At 42.4% G+C, this 18675-nt stretch overlaps 1 protein-coding gene across 1 annotated transcript; it reads right to left on the bottom strand.

Annotated features, from left to right (window-relative positions):
- Positions 1–5842: 5842 nt before the first annotated feature.
- Positions 5843–18346, bottom strand: LOC122159761 (phthioceranic/hydroxyphthioceranic acid synthase-like). The gene is made up of 8 exons (XM_042817594.1): positions 18279–18346; positions 17884–17999; positions 16277–16340; positions 15216–15369; positions 14187–14347; positions 12863–13066; positions 12241–12422; positions 5843–11872 (listed from the first exon to the last, which is right to left on the bottom strand). The coding sequence occupies exons 3-8, from the start codon at positions 16335–16337 to the stop codon at positions 6314–6316; spliced, it is 6321 nt and encodes a 2106-aa protein (XP_042673528.1). The 5' UTR covers positions 16338–16340; positions 17884–17999; positions 18279–18346; the 3' UTR covers positions 5843–6313.
- Between the last annotated feature and the right edge of the window lie 329 nt (positions 18347–18675).

Here is an 18675-nt window from a genome sequence, read left to right as displayed (position 1 = left end):
TTGTTTCTGAAGGGTTTGTGCCACATGCGGCTTGCTGCACAGTTTCTCGGCAAAGAGTCTGGGGATGGAGTGGACTTGGGGGTTCTCATAGGGCAGGGATGAAGATTTTGACAGTGCAAAGACTTTGAGAGTGCTTCCCATTGCAGCACTATACAACCCTCATAGGGTCTGCAGAAACTGAAAGAAACCCAGACCTGAAGATAATGTGAGATGGGCAGCAGGCCTCCTGCAGTGATCTACCCTGCACAGTTGCACAGCAAAAATCCATCAACATCCAGAAAGCACTCATATGCAGGAGGCACTGTTATTAAGAAATGGCTCTGGATGAAGCCAATATGAATCAGGAACCTTACTGCCTTTAGAGTCCTTTCAGCCTTGCCCAAAAATGCCCCAAAGGGAATCATATAATAATTATATTTGGAAAAACCACTAAGATCTAGTCCAACCATCAACCCAGTTCTACCATACCACTAAGCCATGTCACTCAGTGTGACATTTACCCTTTTGTTGAAAACCTCCAGGGACAGTGGCTCCACCACCTCTGTGGGCTCCACCTCCACTCTGGGGCAGCCCATTCCAGTATCTTAGCAGTCTTTCTAAGAATTTTTTCCTGATATCCATCCTTAAGCTACTGTGGTGCAACTTGAAGCCATTCACTCTCACCCTATTGCTATTATGTGGAAGAAGAGGCCGACCCTCACTTTGCTACAACTTCATTTCATGTAGTTGCAGAGAGCAAGAAGGTCTCCCCGGAGCCTCCTCTTCTTCAGATTGAACAATCCCAGCTCCTTCAGTTGCTCCCCATAAGCCTTGTGCTCCAAGTTCCTCACAGTTTTGCTGCCCTTCTCTGGACACACTCCAGGGCCTCACTATCTTGTACAGAGGGGCCCAAAACTGAACACAGTACTCAAGGTGCAGGCAGCCTCACCAGTGCTGAGAATAGGAGGATGACCACCTCCCTGCTCCAGCTGGCCGCACTGTTCCTGAAACCAGCCAGGATGCCGTTGGCTTTCTTGGCCACCTGGGCGCAGTGTTGGCTGGTGTTCAGCTGGCTGTCAACTAAGACACCCGGATTCTTTTCCACTGTACAGCTTTCAGCCACTCTGCTGCCAGGCCTGTAGCACTGTGTGGGGTTATTGTGACCGAAGTGCAGCACTGTGCACTTCATCTTGTTGAAGCTCATACAATTGGCCTCAACCCATTGATTCAGCCTGTCCAGATCCTTCTGAAGGGCCTTGTTATCCTCCAGCAGACTGACAGTTCCTCCCAGCTGGGTGTCATCTGCAGAGTTCCTGAAGGCACACTCAGTCCCTTCATCCAGATCATCAGTGAAGATATTCAACAGGGCTAGTTGCAATGCCAACCCCTATGTGAACCCAACTAGTTCCCTTCCCTGGAAGGGAACTTACAGCCCATACCCTCCTCATTCTGCTGACAGAAAGAGAAATTATGCTTTTTAGCTTCTTTCAGCTTTTCTTCCAAGTGCGGCTCTGTGCAATGCCTAGTTTTAAATTCAGTGTTCTTTTTCCGCTGTTTCCAGTACTAGATGCAAGCAGTGGAACACAAGTGGGACATGTAAAAATGAAGTGTTGCCAATTATTTCCAAAAAGCATTCATAAAATTAACATTTCAATGGACAACCAACTTGGAAAGTCATGCGATTGATTTCTTGCATTCAGCTGTTCAATTGTGCTTTCTCTTGTCAGTTTGAGGTATTAACAGGAAGTGGAGGAATAATTCCGTTGGTTTCCTAGTGGGACAGGCAGCTTGTATTTTCATACACTGTCTGAGACATTGTCTCTCCTAAACCTAGCACAGCTTATGTTCATACTGTCCCAATCTCTCCAGCTACTTCTCATTTATGGGGAGATGCTGAAGACAGGAGGATTTGTTTCTTTCTAACTCTGCAAAGAGAGTGTCTAAGGAATGCAAATATTGAACAGTCTCCTCAGTGATGCAGTAAGACATCTCTGGAAGCAAATTTAATTAAGCACAGTTGATTTTTAATCATCAGTCTTCAGAGTAAGCACTCATGTCAACTTTTCAACCAAGGTATCATCAACTTGATAAATACAGCAGAATGAATTTTCTTGCTCGGTACAGAGCTAAGTGCAATGAGATTATGAACCAGCTGTTCTGTTTTACCTGACTGCTATTTGTAGTATATAATATATAGAGTATAGTCAATAAAATATTTAAGAAAGGTGAGCTAGAATTATCCAAGCCATTCCCACCACAATCGCTTTAACTGTTATCATCATTCTAGTGTTTCTGTAGATTTCAATTATTTCACAGAATCACAGAATCACAGAATGGCCAGGGTTGGAAGGGACCTCAAGGATATTTGAGATATATCTTTGATATTTCCTTGATATCCTTGACATATAATTTCTCAAGGATATATAAATCATATTTGTATGCATCTAAGAAGGTGCATTTCAAAATAACTCTCTTTCATCCTGAGTCTACTGCTGTTTGCTGTAATAGAGCTTCAGGCAGCAAATTGTAAACAGATATTTTCTCCAAATAACCTTTAAGGCAACTCAAGTCCTTCTTCACTCAAGTTAGTGGGAATTGACACAGCAACTACAGCACTGCTTCTTTTCCAAAAGAAAATACAAATTAAACGTGGATTTGAGGTATTTCCAAAGAAGCAGATTCATTCTGTCGAATCTAGTCTGTGTGGTTGTTGCGGCCTAAGCTGGCAGCAGCTGAGCACCACACAGCCCTTCACTCACCCCCACCTTCCAGTGGGATGGGGAAGAGAATTGGAAAAAAAGTATAACTTGTAGGTTGAGATAACAACTATTTGCTAAGGCAGAAAAGGAAGAAAGAAATAAAAGTAATGATAATTATATATATATATACACCAAAACAAGTAATGCACAGCTCAATTGCTTATTATCTGCCAAATGGTGCCCAGCCAGTCCCAGAGCAGCAGCTACCCACTGCCAACTCCCCATAGTTTTATAGTTTCTTTACATTGTCATATGGTATGAAATACCCATTGCCTAGTTCAGATCAGTTGTCCTGGTTCCATTCCCTCTCAGCTCCTTATGGCCCCCAGCCCTTCACTGGTAAGACAGCACAAGAAGCTGAGAAACTGAAACGTCCTTGGCTCCATTCAGCACTGCTCAGCAACAACTAGAACATCAGTGTGCTATAAACATTGTTTTTTTTCCTAAAGGCAAAACATAGCATCATACTGAACACTATGAAAAACAACTCTGTTCCAGCTGAAACTAGACAGTGGTCCTGGTTACAAAGGGAATCTGAATTGTCCCCTTAGCTCTGTCTAGCAGCACTGGCCACCAGAGTGGTGAAAACGCAGGTATTGCTGTCCTGTGCCCATCTGCCCTTCTATCAGGTGTTTGTATCCAATACCAGTTGAGAGGCATAAAAGAGTAACAACAGTAACGAAAACCAGTAAAAACGAGATGAGGAAAATAAAAATTGCCTAGACAATTGTATGAGTGACATTCCTGTCATCATCACTATCTCTGAACTTTCCTGGTCTTAAAGCCAAGGAGGATAATCCTACAAAGCATGGGAGCAATTTCCTAAAAAATCTAAAGCACAAAGCTTACTGGGCAGATTTCTACAGCTCATTAAAGACAATATTATTCTCTTCCCAGAGAACAAGTTTAGTGTCTACATGTTAAAAATCCAATGCAAAGATTGAGATCACAGTAACAGGCAAATCGGGAAGCTGATTCACTTTGTTCTCTGAATGGTTCTTACCTCAATCATGATATTTTGATACTAACTCTTTCAATTAACAGTTTCATAACATGAATTGTGTCTGCTTCCAGAAATGGTCAGCACTACTACGTATTGGCTTAATTACTTAAAAAGTGGAACTAATGATTTCTCTCCTTGCTTGAAATAAAAAATGTAATATGTCACAAATCACAGAATGGTAGGAGCTGGAAGGGACCTCTGGGGATCATCAAGTCCAACTTCCTGCTGAGCAGGTTTCCTACAGCAGGTGACACAGGAAAGCTTCTTGGTGGGTCGTGGAGATTTCCAAAGAAGGAGTGTCCACAGCCTCTCTGAGCAGCCTGTTTCACTGCTCTGTCACCCTCATTCTTTTTCATGTTCAGATGGAACTTACTGTGTTCCAGTTTGTATTCACTGCCTCTGCTCCTATCACTGGACACCATCAAAAAGAGTCTAAACCCATCCATTTGATTCTTAACATTTAGATATTTATAAGCTTTAATGAGACGCTCTCTCTGTCTTCTCCAGGCTGAACAGCCTCAGATCTCTCACCCTTCCCTCATAAGGGAGATGCTTCAAACCCTTCACCTTCTTTGTGGCCCTCCACTACACCCTCTCCAGAACTTCCCTGTCTTTCTTGAGCTGGGAAGCCCAGAACAGGACATAGCACTACACACTTGGCCTCACCATGGCAGAGTAGAAGCTCCCTCAGCCAGTTGGCCACACACTTTTTGATGTACCCCAGGGCACCACTGGCCTTCTTGGTCACAAGGGCACACATGGCCAACCTGTTCCAACCAGGTCGCAGTGCAGAGGAGCACAGCAGTGGCAGGGTGCTGAGGGCCCTTTTGCTTCTGCCTGCCAAATGTGTAGGACATACAAGCAGAAAGACAGAGTGGGAAATGCAAGCAGATGACACAGTAGATAGGAGATACGTTAGATGGCCTGAAACCTGCAAGCAGCTGGAAGGGAAGGGAAAGTTATCCAGAAGCAGCAGGATGGCCTGGGAGAAACACAGAAACAGCCTGCATTGCTGTGACAGTGCAACAGGAGCAGTGACAGAGTCCTGCGTGCTCTTCTGTACTGCCAGATATCATCGCCGGAGCATGCAAACAGACCCTTGCAGACTCTTGCAGATCTTGCTCGGACCCTTGCATTGGATTCAGTGCTCTTTGTCAGCTGCTGTCAGACATGAGCTAGAAGAAAGCTGCAGCTGCCCTTTCTGCCTGGAAAACAATGTTCTGTTCATAATCGGGACTGTAATTAGATAAATTACTTGTTGAAGAAGTCAGTTTCTATGTTTCACAGAAAGCTTTTAGTGACAATATTGTTCGGTCATTGCAATGATCCTCAGGTAGCATTAACCACCTGTGGTGTGTTTTCAAAGGCTCTCAGTCTCCAAACTCTCAGTCCCGTTATCACAGGAAGGATCCCATTAGCAGGATGCATGTTCAGTCATTAGATAATCACATCCCTAGCGCAGTCTGTGGAAAAACATTGATTTTTCCACTCAGATCCTGAAATGATACATGTAGGCAATCTGCAAAGATGCCTGCCTCCCCTGGTCTGAGTATACCCATGAATGTAATTAGTCAGATAGGCTCTGCACAGCAGTGGCATAAATTAATGAGAAGAGATAGAATTTTTATTTGAAAAATGTACTCAGAGCTGCATGGTTTGCCTTCTGCCCCGGGCAATTAGTCAGAGCATCTCTTTGTTGTGCAAAAGGACATTTTGGGCTAAATAAACCTCTGCCTTTTACTTCTCTTGCCTGGATCATGTAATGCTTGATAATATGCACACAATTTCATGGGACATGATGGGATGCATCTAGAGGGATTCCTGAGGTTGCAGAAGGAACTGGAGGATGAGTAACTTAGGAAAAAGGTCTAGTGTAGTAGCTTGGAGAAGAGATGGCTTCAGCGGATTGATCTGTTATCCCTGAAAGTGATGTTCTGTTTTCTTTTAAAAACTGTTACTATTTCCATTTATATGCTCTTTCATAAAAGATGGCTAACAAATAGAGTTGTTTTACTGACAATTTTTAACATTTTTGCATAAGCAAAATACAAATTCTAAATTGTTGGAAAAGAAACCGCTTAAATACACAACATCTAGAAAAGACATTCAAAAGATGTCCAATTTATACACCTTTATAAGAATCAGAAAATTACCGTACACTAAAAAAAGCAATAATGAAAAACAATTGGGAAAATGCAGAGTTGCTTTACACAGACATTCATCATTTAAAACAGTGAACTCATTCTTTTCAATCAGGACCTTAGTATGGTTAAAAAAGTACATAATGTGACTTTAACATACAAATTCATCAAATGAAATTCTGTATTCTATTTACAGTTAAAAATATTGAAAATGAAGGTAAAAGAGATTGGAAGCATAACATCATACCACTATCTGCAAGTAACAAAGTTAGAGCAATGGCAGGAGAAACTGGTGTGAGTTTTTCTAGGAAAACACAGATTACATTCAGCATATGTGCAAGTTCAAACTTGCCTTTGCCATAACAATTCTGAGATCCTGCAAAGGGGTCTACTTATCTTGAAAGCCACACAGTTATTGAAAGAAATGATTCCTACAGCCAGCTCTCATGTTCTCCACTTGCAACTGCAGACATTTTTTTCTCTACAGTTCCATCTGCATTGGTTGTTTCTCCTAAAACTACTACTAAACTTGACAGAGTGGTGTGAGGATCAAGTAGTTTCAGAAGAGGTATGTCCACCTTTCTTTCTTGAAAGACGCGGTTCTGAATTGTCATGGCTAACATAGAGTCGATGCCCAGTGATGAAAGTGGAGTATTCATGGCCAGTTCATCTGGGTTCAGTCCAGTGAGGTCAGCCATCAGTGAGGTAATATAGTCTTCAGACTTGACTGAAGCAGTGTCCTGGACTTGAGATTTCTCAGGGGGATCAAGCTTGCTTCCAAATTCTTCTAACATGAGTGATGTAAACCGATTTTTGATTGAAATAATACGAGTAAAAACATGATTAAATAAAGTTTTAACATTTAATTTGACAACAGCTTGCTGAGGGTTATTTGAAAGTAAGCTCTTCTTGAGATACTCATGAATCTCATGCACTTCCAGAATATCTATGCCCTTGGATCCCAGAATGTTCTGAATCTGGTTTTGATTGAGCAATACGCCGAGGTTCAAAGCACCCCAGTTGATGGATTGGCCCGAAAGACCACAGTTCCTCCTGTAGAGGCAGAAGACGTCCAGGAAAGAGTTTGCAGCTGCGTAGTTTGCCTGCGTGGAGTTTCCTAGAAAGGAAGTAACGGAGGAGTAGCACACAAAGTAGTCAAGCTGTTGGCCTCTTGTAGCCCAATGAAGATTTAGAGTCCCTGCCACTTTGGGGCTTAGCACTTTCTGAAAGTCAGCAAACTTCAGAACTTCAAGACGACCATCATGTAAAACAACAGCACTTTGAAAGACACCTTTGATTGGACACCCTTCAAATAATTTTGCAATGATTTGGAAAGCTTCCTCAACATCGCTGGTCAAAGTAATGTCACACTGCACAAACACTATTTTGCTGCCTTCATACTTCATCTGCAAATCCCTCATCTCTTCTTGCTTCTCCTTGCTCGGAATTTTCCTGGACAGTATTGCAATACACCCTCCTCCATTCGCCGCAATGAATTTCACAGTTTCAAAGCCAAGGCCAGTGAGCCCCCCTGCTACTACGTAAACAGCGTTCGGCTTAAATATCTTCTTCTCAGATCCATACAGTGGGATATCTGAAAGAACAGGGATGTCCTTCTGCTTTCTCAGTACAGCAAGTGGGACAGATTTGCAGGTAAAAGAGCACACCACAGGCTGCGGCCTTTCAAAGTTCTCAGTTTGCTGGAAGACAGAGCCTGGTAGATGTCTGAACCGTTTCATATCTAAAGAACTGATCCACACCCGCACCGCCTTTTGGAGTTCCTTTAGAGATGCCTTCTGGAAGATACTGCTAAGGATGAGAATATGAAAGCTGATATGTTCATGATCAAGTCCACTGACGCTCTGAATACATTCCGATTGCTGATGGCCACATACTATCACCACATCTTTCAGACAGTACATGTGTGCCAAATCCTCCTGAGACAATCTCCCTACTGAAGGAAGAACAACAAGGGCATTGCATGCATTTACATGCTGCAACATATCAGGAGTGGGCCTTGCAAGTACTGTTTTCCAGCCCACCTCTTCTGCTGCCACAGAAAGAACACGGCATAACACTGATGATGGTTCTGTAGAAATAATTCCCAAAGTTCTGCCGTGCTTCCCCTTGGGTAACCTCTGATTTAAGATCTCCCATGCAATGATGAAGTAGGACACACAAGGGACGGTCTGAAAGCACGGAAATTTCTTTACATTTAAACAAACAGTTCCTGGGACCTGAATTCTGGATGATGCAGCTGCCGGATAACATGAAACCACGCGATCACCCACTTTAACCTTCTTCACAGCTGTGCCTATTGCAATGACTGTGCCACTGAAATCAAGAGCTAAAAGTCTGTGTTTGTCTGCTGCTTGGGAATTCCAGTAGAGTGTATTGCCAAAGTTACGACTAGAAACACTAATGGGAAAATAATCTTCAGAGTGGATACAGATCTTATCCACTTGAATCTCAACACTTTGATTTTCCAGTTGAGTAGCAGTGCTGGTGGATAGTTCAGCAGACAAGTCTTTTGCTGAGTATGGATCAGCAGTGTACAAAGTGAATGTTTCTGAATTCTGGAGAGACCGTACATGCTGGCTGTAATCTTCATCTACAAAAGGAGTGCGTTTGATTTCAGATGCATAAATTCTTCCTTGGCTGATGTAGACTTCTGGATAATCCTTTCCTCTGTATTTGACAAGGACATCTGATAATGTTGAGATGTCCAGGGAGCTGGAAGAGCTGAGGTCAATTATCTGAAACGTGATTTCTGGAACTTCAACAACACAAGTTCTGGTCATGCCATGCAATGCAAACCCACAGTTAACGTGGTCTACATTTCTTTCTGTTGTTCTGTAGCTGATCACTCGGATTGAACAGGGAGAACTTTTCTCTCTTAACGCCACGATAACTTGGCGATAGGCTTCACAACACTTGGAGAGCTGGTCGACCACCTTACTTGGGAGCTCTTCATTCACCTTTTGAATTCCCCACAGGAAGAGAACTTCATCGTAATCCTCAACCTCTGCTTTCATCTTATTCCCCGCGTGGACTTCCAAGAGGGATTCCCAGTCTTCATACATAACGTATCTGGAATCAGGATGCAAATATTTTCTGAGCTGCTCAGCTATCCCAAATTTGTCAGCGAACACTAGGACTCTAGGCACTGCTTCTACATGACCAATCATCTTTGACGGAGAAACTTCCGACCACTTGTTCTCAAACATGAACTCATTGTCTCTGGAAGACGCTGGTTTCATGAAAGTGATGGCAACACGCTTGAGTTCAGCCAAAACGGACCCGTGTTTGTCCATGAAGCATCCACAGACCTCAAAGCAGTTCCCAATGGATTTGCTTGTTCTCATATATATCATCATTTCTTCCTCCAGAGGTCGCAGCACCACCAGGCTGCCTATCCCTGAAGGAAAGCCTGCTCTGGACTGCTGCGTGCTCGAGATCACGACAGCAGTCATCTGCATAAAACAGTCCAGCAGCACTGGGTGGATACAGTAGCTGTACATCTCTCCGAGAGTCTCCTTGTTCACCTTGATGCTTGTTATAGCTTCCTTTAGTTCCTGGCAATAATGCACATCCCTGAGCTGCCTGAATACGGAGCCATACTGAAAGCCAATCTGAGACAGTGCTTCATAGACCTTCTCTGTGCTAATCACTGACGTGCATCTGTGATAGACCTCTTGGAAGGAGATGGTGCTTTCTTCCACCACAGCCTCAGGCACCTTTCTAACTTGGCCTGAAGCGTAAACTGCGTTGGAGGAAGAGAGTATCTCAAAGGCTGTCGCTGCTTTTTGTGGACTCAGATTGATATTCAAGACTTGGGAACTCTGTGTGAGAACGCACGGCGCTGAAAAACTGACGCTCATCTGGCAAGCACTCAGAGGCATTTTAGGTCCTGAGCTGCTCATCACGCAGGCCAGACCAAGCTCCACATAAAAAGCACCAGGAACTAAAGCCACACCGTTGTTCTTGTGCTCATATAAGTAGGATGTGGTGTCCTGGGAGAGCAGGCAGCCAAACTGCGTGTTGTCACTGTTGATGACATAAATCAAAGGATGACCAGAGCCAACGTCTCTTTGATTTGCTTGTTGGCGGGTATCCAGAGAAGCCACAGCTCTTTTACGATCAAATTGATATCGTGGAATGGTTACTGGAATGCTTTGATATCCATCATAAAAGTGGTGCCAGTTGGGATTATAGCCCAATTCAAACAGATTTCCGACCAAACTAAAGAGTGCCTGATACTCTGCATCGGACTGCAGAGAAGGGAAAACCTTGGTGACTTTCCCTAGAGTCTCTTTTATACTTCTCTGCAACGCTCTATGAGGACTTATTTCAACAAACACTACATTTTCCCTGTCTCTAGCTGCAGTCGCTATGGCTTGAGTGAAAGCAACTGGCTCACGAGTATGCTGGGCCCAGAATTTGCCACGAGTGAAGTCATTTGCAGAAGCAGCTGCCCCGGTCAGAGTTGAAATTACTTCAACATCACCCTTCTGTACCTCTAAAGGCTCTACGCTTTGCTCCAACTCCCCAAGTATCACATCCATGCTAGGGCTGTGGTAGGCAGCTGGGACATTCAAGACATGAAGAAAGATGTTTCTGTGGCTGAAAGCTTCTGCTAAATCTTTCTGGACCAAGTCCACATCATCTGGATTTCCAGACAAGGTGCAGGAAACTGGGCTGTTGAAAGCTGCAATGCACACCTTTCCCGAGTAGCGATGCAGATGTTCAGCAATCTCTTGAACGGGGATGTTTCCAACCACCAGCATTCTGCCCCTGGCAGTCTTGGCCTGCAGCCTGCTCCGGTGATATATCACTTTGACCGCATCTGCCAGGGAAAGGTACCCTGCAAAATGTGCTGCGGCAACTTCCCCCACGGAATGGCCAACTGCAGCCACTGGCTTAATGCCCCAGTACTTTAGAAGAGAAGCTAAGGCAACCTGCAGGGCAAAGAGCATGGGCTGGGAGAGTTCTGGATTCAGCAACTCCTTTGAGCTGCGACCTCTTGCTGGCAGAAGGCTGATGGGAGCGTGTTTCCGAAAGAGCGCTTCTACTTCCTTACACTTGTCCCTGAACACCGGCTCTGAGCTCAGCAGTGCCTCACTGAACTCCTTCAGTGTTACGCCGTTGCCACAGAACACAAACACCAGCTGAGGCTCCACCTTGGACGTGGCAAAGTCAGTGCTTGCTGCCGACGTAACTTCTTGCTGCAAGTGTCGGAGAGAGTTTGCCACAAATGCTTTTCGGTACCTGTAGTTGGCATGGCTTCTTCTGCAGGCAGATGTATAGGCCACGCTTGGCAGAGTTATGCAGTTTCTTGTACTCAGATGCGCAGCTGTGTCTGCCATTGTCATCTGAAGGGACTTAGCTGATGCTGCGGACAGCAGGACTAATTCCAGCGGCCTCTTAAAGGCAGGAAGAGGCTCTGGCTGCTTAACCTGCCTGACTACAACATGGGCATTGGTTCCTCCAAATCCAAAGCAGTTGATGCCAGCTACTCTTCCGTACTCACCGGAATCTTCCCAGGGCTCCACCGCGGTGGGAATGGCAAGGTTTAACTTCTCTGTATCGATGCTGCTCATCTCCTTGGAGTAATGCAAAGATGGAACAATCTTCCCATGATGCATCATCAGAAGCACTTTGATCAAACCTGCTGCTCCAGCAGCTGATTCAGTGTGGCCAATATTTCCTTTCACCGAACCAATTTTCAGAGCAGGAACTTGTGAAGGTCTGTTTTTACAGATGACATTGCCAAGGCTTTCAGCTTCCGTGGGGTCTCCAGCAGCAGTTCCCGTCCCGTGAGCTTCAATATACTGCACAACTGAGGGATCCACATGACCTTCATAAATGCTGCGCAGCAACTTCTCCTGCTCTATTTGAGACGGCCTTGTGATCGGCGTTGTAGACCTACCATTCTGATTGACTGCACTGATGTTTATAACACCCCAAATTTTGCTGTGGTCTTCCATTGCCTGTTTCATAGAAACAGAAAATCATCTTTAATCATCTCATGCTTTATCTATCTGCGAGGAAAAGTAACCTTTAGTGGTGGCAATGGTGATGAGGAGACGGTTGGACTAGATGATCTTGTAGGTCGTTTCCAACCTTGTGATTCTATGATTCTATGATTCTATGATTCTATGATTCTATGATTCTACGATTCTATGATTCTTACATTTCTGATCTTTCCCACGCTAGAAGAAAAGCATAAATGTTTTCCTAATGCTAATAATAAGCTTATATTAGAAATGCTTTTTGCTACAATAATTACAAGAAATGGATACACAAAATTCAGGTAAGAAGCCAGGCTTATTTTAGGCTTCTTCACAAACAGTCTTACCTTTTCCAGTGGTTTGAGGAAAACAACACCACAGCCTTCTCCCCTTCCGTAGCCATCTGCCTTTTTGGAAAAGGGTTTACTCATCCCATCTGGAGCGATCATTTTTGCTTTACTGAGAGACACAAAGGTGAGGGGATCTATTATGCTGTTCACACCACCACAAATAGCTGCCTCACAATCTCCTGGAGTAAAACAGAAACATATTCCAGTTGAGATGTTCAAGGTCACAGAAAGAAACACATTAACTGTAACTTAGTTGATTGAAAAGACAGATATTACAGAAAGACATCATTGATACTAAAAGTTAGTTGTGATGTTTTAATTGTTAAGATTGGAATCTGTCATTGTGATTGGTTGTTGAAAAAGTACCCAATACAATTATCTAAAATTGCATCAGGCTATGTTAGAGAAAGTAACAGAATTCCTCACAGTAAAAGATTACTGCTTCTGCAGGTACAGTGCATATTTCTGAGGCACTGGAATCCATTAAAGCACCTACTGGTGAACATGAAGGTATTAATCACATCTCAGGAAGAATAAAAATATGAAATATTTATATCTCAGCAATTTCATACAGCATTAATTCTAATTTCTTTGCCTACCATCTCTTCAGTCTCATTACCTGATTTCATTGCTCGCAAGGCGTAATGCAGGGCAAAAAGAAATGATGAACAAGCAGTGTCAATTGTCAGCGATGGTCCAGTCAGATTAAATGTGAAGGAGACCCTATTAGCAGCTATGCTCATTGCTGCTCCTGTACCAGCGTAATGATTTATTTCACTTACTGATTTGTTTCTTATGATTTCAAAGTCTCGATTCATAAGGCCTGTAACAATACAAATACGTCATGTTACCCTGAGTGAAGAAAAGGGATGTATAGCACTGAACTTGACACCATGTGTATGTTTTTCTGTTTCATCATTAACCTACTTAGCAACACAACTTCTATGGTAAAGCTTTTTCTACTCATGTCAGAAGACCGTAAATTACAGGCTTGTCCTGCTGGTTTAGGTCATTGTATGACACAATTAAGGTATACATAGCCTGTTTAGACCCCTGAATCTCAGTTTAAGAGTAGTTGGTTTGTCTTATCTATGATAACAGATACAAACAAGTTAGAGCGAGGACAGATGGAATGGAACAGAAACTTACAGAGCATTACCTTCATTTCCTCAAATGCTCCAAGTAAAATATCACAGTGAAAGCCATATTAAGTGTTCTTCATGTATCTTTAGTTTGCTCACTGTGATCCAGGAAGTCAAGAAAGAAGTAGAAAAGAACAGGACCTGTGTCTTGGGCAGCATTTGAACCGCCTCCCTGGGAACACAGATGCCTGCACTATAGGAGGATCCCAAGTCCAAAGGCGTGTGGAAAATGCAGTACATCTCTATAGAGAGGAAGGAATAATTCCCTCAGTGTAACGAGAGCATATTCCAGACCAGAGAGCAACATAAATAGCTCATCCCTATCCTTCATCAGTCTAACTATCCTGGACAGCTCTGGAAATAGACACACACTACAATAACCAAAAACAGATTCGCTTCTTGGGACAATCAACAGTTGGACAAGTGCACCACAGTAGCATACTACTAACTACAAGATGATCTTAATGTCAAAAACACCTTAACCACTGGTACAGTGCTAAATACAAAGGTGTCAGACTGGATTGAGAGTATCAGTCTTGGAAAAGGTTTGGGGGTTTGGCAAGGTGAAGACTTTAACTGTTTTCTGTCAACACCAGTGCATCAAGATATTAACGTGAACATCTAAAAGTAGATGTGTTAATTATATAATAAATTTCTAGTGACCTAACAGTCTATCTTCACCAAAATTTTCCAGTAGTGTCATAATACAGTAGCCTTAAGGTTACATATGCAGTTTAGAAAGGGGTGTTTCATTTTTATGAGGGTAAAAGGGACATTCTTCATCATGAAATTATGTCTTACCAACAAAAACACCTGTTTTGGTGCCACTGATGGCTTCTACAGGGATTCCTGCATCCTCCAGCGCTTTATATGTACATTCTAAAAGTAATTTCTGCTGTGGATCCATGCTTTCAGCTTCCACATTATTAATTCCAAACAGGTGGTTGTCAAAAGTGTTAAATCTAAAATAAACAGAACAAAAAGAAGCACAATATGAATAAAATACTCATTTAAATCTAGCCAGATTATTACCCGATATTTATATACACATAATTCCCTAGCATGATGAACGACTGACTCGAGTCAAAAGGGAGAAAAATTTATTTATTTATTTATTTTTAAATACATGACAGTACAAGCCCAGGGAAAAAGAGGACTGATCATGATCCAGTTCTGGATTCTTATAATACTGGTCATAAGAACAGTACACCTTCACAAGCAAATCAAGAGCGTAAGATCCCTTTCTTGTCCATTTAGCAAACGCAAATTTTCTTACTTTGTAATAAAACTCTCACAGCTTCATTTTAATTAGTGCTACATGCCCCAGGAAGCACAAGATAGGGCCTGAGGTCCAGCAGATCTGGTCAACCTTCGAAATGAAACTGGGCAAGACTCATAAGGCAGACTGTACTCTGGGTCCATACTCTGCCGCATTCTTCCACAGGCCATAACTGGGCTTTACAAATCCTTTGGCAGCTGTAGCCCACCTCAGATCTGAAATGCACACCTTCATACCTAACGCAGGTGCATGTGTGTACTCAAAAATACACATCCATTGCACGACTGGTTGTATCCCAACACATGACAAGTTTGGTCGTAAAGTTGCATTATGCATTCAAAGATCGTGGCCTGCAAAGAAATGTGCTCAGAACTGTCATGATACAGGAATTCCTGCAATTTGAAAACTACAAGTTCATTGTGTGAGATGAAAGAAAACTGTTTCTACGTCCAATTCATAATATCTCCCTGCAGCTTGCTCTCTCTGAAAGGCTGGACACATCAGACTAGATACAGAAAAAAATCTGTGGCACAGCACAGGAACACACTCACTCATTGAGAAGAGCAGCTCGTGTTGTATACATTTTTCCTGGCTTGTTACTGTCTGGATCGTACCACTCTTCGGTATTAAATCTCTCTGGGGGGATTTCCACTGTGCAGTTTTTGCCTTCCTCCAGCACTTTCCAGAAATTCTCAATTCCTTCACCTATTGTACAAATATGGCAAAGAAGATTACATTATGCATTCCCTTTTGTCATGCTCATTCAGAAAAACACATTCTGTTACCTGAAACTCCTACATATGAATCTAGGTAGCTGAAATGTAATTGCTACAGATAAACAAACCATCATGGTTTGGTGACACAAATATGGGAAGGAATGACTCATCTTTTCACTACATGCTTAAAAGCAAGTTAACCCACCAAATTAATTCCTTGAAAACTCTGAAGATTGTTTCAGAAAAATAATATGGCAGATAGCAAAATAACATGGCATCAATGTTCCAACACACATTTCATCTCCTCCCAGCTTCAGCTTTCTCCACTATTCGTATGTCCTCATCCACGCTCACTCTGGAAGCAGTGCTAACCTGTTACATGACCAAGTACTGACCAGCTCAGCTCTAGCTGATGTGGGACATCGGGCACTGGAACTGTCAGGAATAGTTACTGGACAACAGCAATCTCACCTGAGGCTAAACACCCACGCTCAGTCCACCAGCCAGCTACCTAAATGTCTCCATCCATCTAACCTAACAATACAAACGTCCCTATGGATGCACAGTCCTACACCTGTGCATGATCATCTGGCCAGTGCACGTGCAATAACCCCAAATCATCCCTGACACGTTTGGTTTGTCTGCATGAGTTTCATGCATGCAGCTCAAAGCCCTGCCCACAGCAAACACTGCAGCTCTCACTCTCAGTGGACAAATTCAAACAAACTCATTTTCACCACACTGAGATCATTCAAAAAGATCCTACAAGTAGCAAAGCCATGAACTCTGCAAAATTAAGGGGGAAACATGCTATTTTACTCCACATCAATGCTAACAAGTGACTGTGCTTTTCAATATTCAGTCAGCATCCTGCTTTCTATTTACTCAAAACTTACCTCCGGGAAAGTTGCATGCTATTCCCACAATAGCAATTTCATCTCCTGTCTCCATCTTCATCACCTGGGCAGCACAACGCAGTTAGAGACAAAACTCAGATCAAACAACTTTACACTGACCGTAAGATAAATATTAGTTTAAAAGATGATCTTCACCTAAGTACACATATTTGCTCAAAGGTTGGCTTATTTTGAATGACTTATTTTTGGCTGCAATGAGAAAGGTGGCCAACCTGAGGGGTATTTCTCATTCGCTCTACATTTAGAGGAAAGTCCCTAACTAATTCCTCAGACTCCCTACTCCACAGACACTCTTTTTGCTGTTTAGCCTCAGATACACCCATCACCACCTCGTCTGCTCTTCAGCGTAACACGCAGTTACCAAGCAGGCTCTGCATGTTACCTGTTAAAATCAGACCAGCTAAACAGTCAACAAACTATCAAATAAGGGAAGGAACAAAAGTTGCTTCATCCACACTCTGAAAAAGCGCTTGGAGAGAAAATCCTATTCTGGGCATTGCTTTGCTGGATCCCATGGCTGCCTAGCTTTTCTCTAAATTGCCTTCCTCTGGTGAAGTTCCATAAGAGAACTCCCACAGACTATGCTCAAGGCTACCAACAGCTAGCGATGAGATCTCTGTATTCCTGACCGTGAGCAATCTCCAAACAGCACCACTACAGCCCCTGGAATCGCTTGCCTTGCATCCCACCTGCAGCTTCAAGGAGAAAGCTTTTGTTGAGGAGAAATTTGAAACAAAACCGTGACATTTTTCAACAACATAATGGTAAGGAAAAAATTGTATCAAATGAAATTTCTCAGAATAGATTTCAAAGATTTTGTTTGTTTGTTTTGTTTGTTTGTTTAATTCTGGAATTCAAATTGGGAGACAAAAATGAGTTCAATCCAAAGAATGCCTGCCTTGAGAAATTAAAACCACTGTACTGATTCATAGTGTAAAAACTTTACTTCACAGTGCTATTAAGGGAGATAAAGGTAGAGGGCAACTAAGCAAATATAAGATCTGGCCTTCCAGGATTACATTCTATTTTAACAATCACAATAATTTTTAAATCCCATACAAAAGAAATCTTTCATTTATTTCCAAATGACAAATGCTTATAATACTGGAAATCCCTTCCAAATAGTCATTAGTAATTATGATCATAATGAGATCTAAACATACTACTGTCTTGGGACCATTCTCTACACCTCAGTCTTGGGTGTTAGTTTCTGTTTCTATTAATCTCTTCATTAATTTATATTTTGAATTTCAGTTTCTATTTATTTCCATTTCATAGTTTATTTATTTGTGGCTAAATTTCCTTTTCATTTCTACTTCCATTATATTGATTTCCGTATTACTCATACATTGTATTTATATTATATCCCTATTTAAATTTCACAGCCAACCTAAAGTTGGCAAACACAGCCCAGCACACATACAAACAAAGCCCAACACAGACACTCTTACCACAAAGATACTAGAAAGCACTGGTTTTAAGTTATATCTAAATAGCATTTGATAGAAAAAGAAGGGATTTCACCTTTTAACACTAAGTACGACAGTTACAAAACTATCCAATTCATAGAGATTCATAACTCTTACCTTATGTGATTCCAGTAGGGGTTACTAACACGCTGAGTCTTTGGAAGTCCTTTATATAGCATTCTGGGAGGTTTCTTATTCAAATCCATGCTAGAACGTGGCAAAAATGTGAACGCCTTTTAGAAGAAAAAAGCAAATGAGTCATTACATTATGATTAGTCAGCAGCCCTCTCCATGACTAAAGTTCAACATTCGCTCCTTGAAGGCAGTAAATGCAATCAAGTGTTACATCAGGACAAAAATAAAATCTGTCTTATCTAACTCCCACTCTTATCTAACATCTAGAAGCAAACTCTGAAGGCATCACATCCCCCAGCCTCTGCTAGATGCCTTTTTAACTCTTCCCCAGCTGGTTTCATCCCAACTACCCAAACTCATCTTTCTCCTTCTCTTACTTGCCAACGGAAGCACAGTCTTTGAGGAGCCAGGAGAGTCCACATGTCAGCATCTTCCCTGATGTTAGTGCCTCCCCTGGCTGTGGAACAAACCTCTTTCCAAAAAAGAAAGAAGAAATCACTGCCCTGAGTAAAAGAAAACAACGTATACTGTCACTAAATAGCTTTGAAACCTGCTCTGAAAAGCCCCAAATCTGCTCACTTTCATAGCTGTAAAATGCTTTCCTGTATTCTGGCATTACTGGGATTATTTATGCCATTTCTTCAAGTCAATTAACCCACGGACTCTGCCCACAGCATCATCACGAGGCTGATTCACAAGGTGGCTACTCCAAAGATAAGTTGAGTCTCCCTGTATTTTGCACGTGTCTAAAGAGCAATCCTGACATTTTCACTG

Source organism: Centrocercus urophasianus, unplaced genomic scaffold (genome assembly GCF_019232065.1).
Source record: "Centrocercus urophasianus isolate 14NV4802_14NV808 unplaced genomic scaffold, USGS_Curo_1.0 seq_16, whole genome shotgun sequence".
Lineage (NCBI taxonomy): Eukaryota > Metazoa > Chordata > Aves > Galliformes > Phasianidae > Centrocercus > Centrocercus urophasianus.
The sequence above is the reverse complement of the archived record's forward strand: the minus strand, read 5'-3'. Positions and strand labels throughout refer to the sequence as shown.

Bases quoted from the DNA above. Each gene is read 5' to 3' on its own strand.
- LOC122159761 (XM_042817594.1), bottom strand. From the start codon at position 16,337: ATGAAGATGGAGACAGGAGATGAAATTGCTATTGTGGGAATAGCATGC. The intron at 15,370-16,276 runs GTAAGTTTTGAG...TTTGTACAATAG, and splicing joins AGCATGCAACTTTCCCGGAG to GTGAAGGAATTGAGAATTTC. The intron at 12,423-12,862 runs GTAATGAGACTG...GTTTTACTCCAG, and splicing joins CTTGCGAGCAATGAAATCAG to GAGATTGTGAGGCAGCTATT.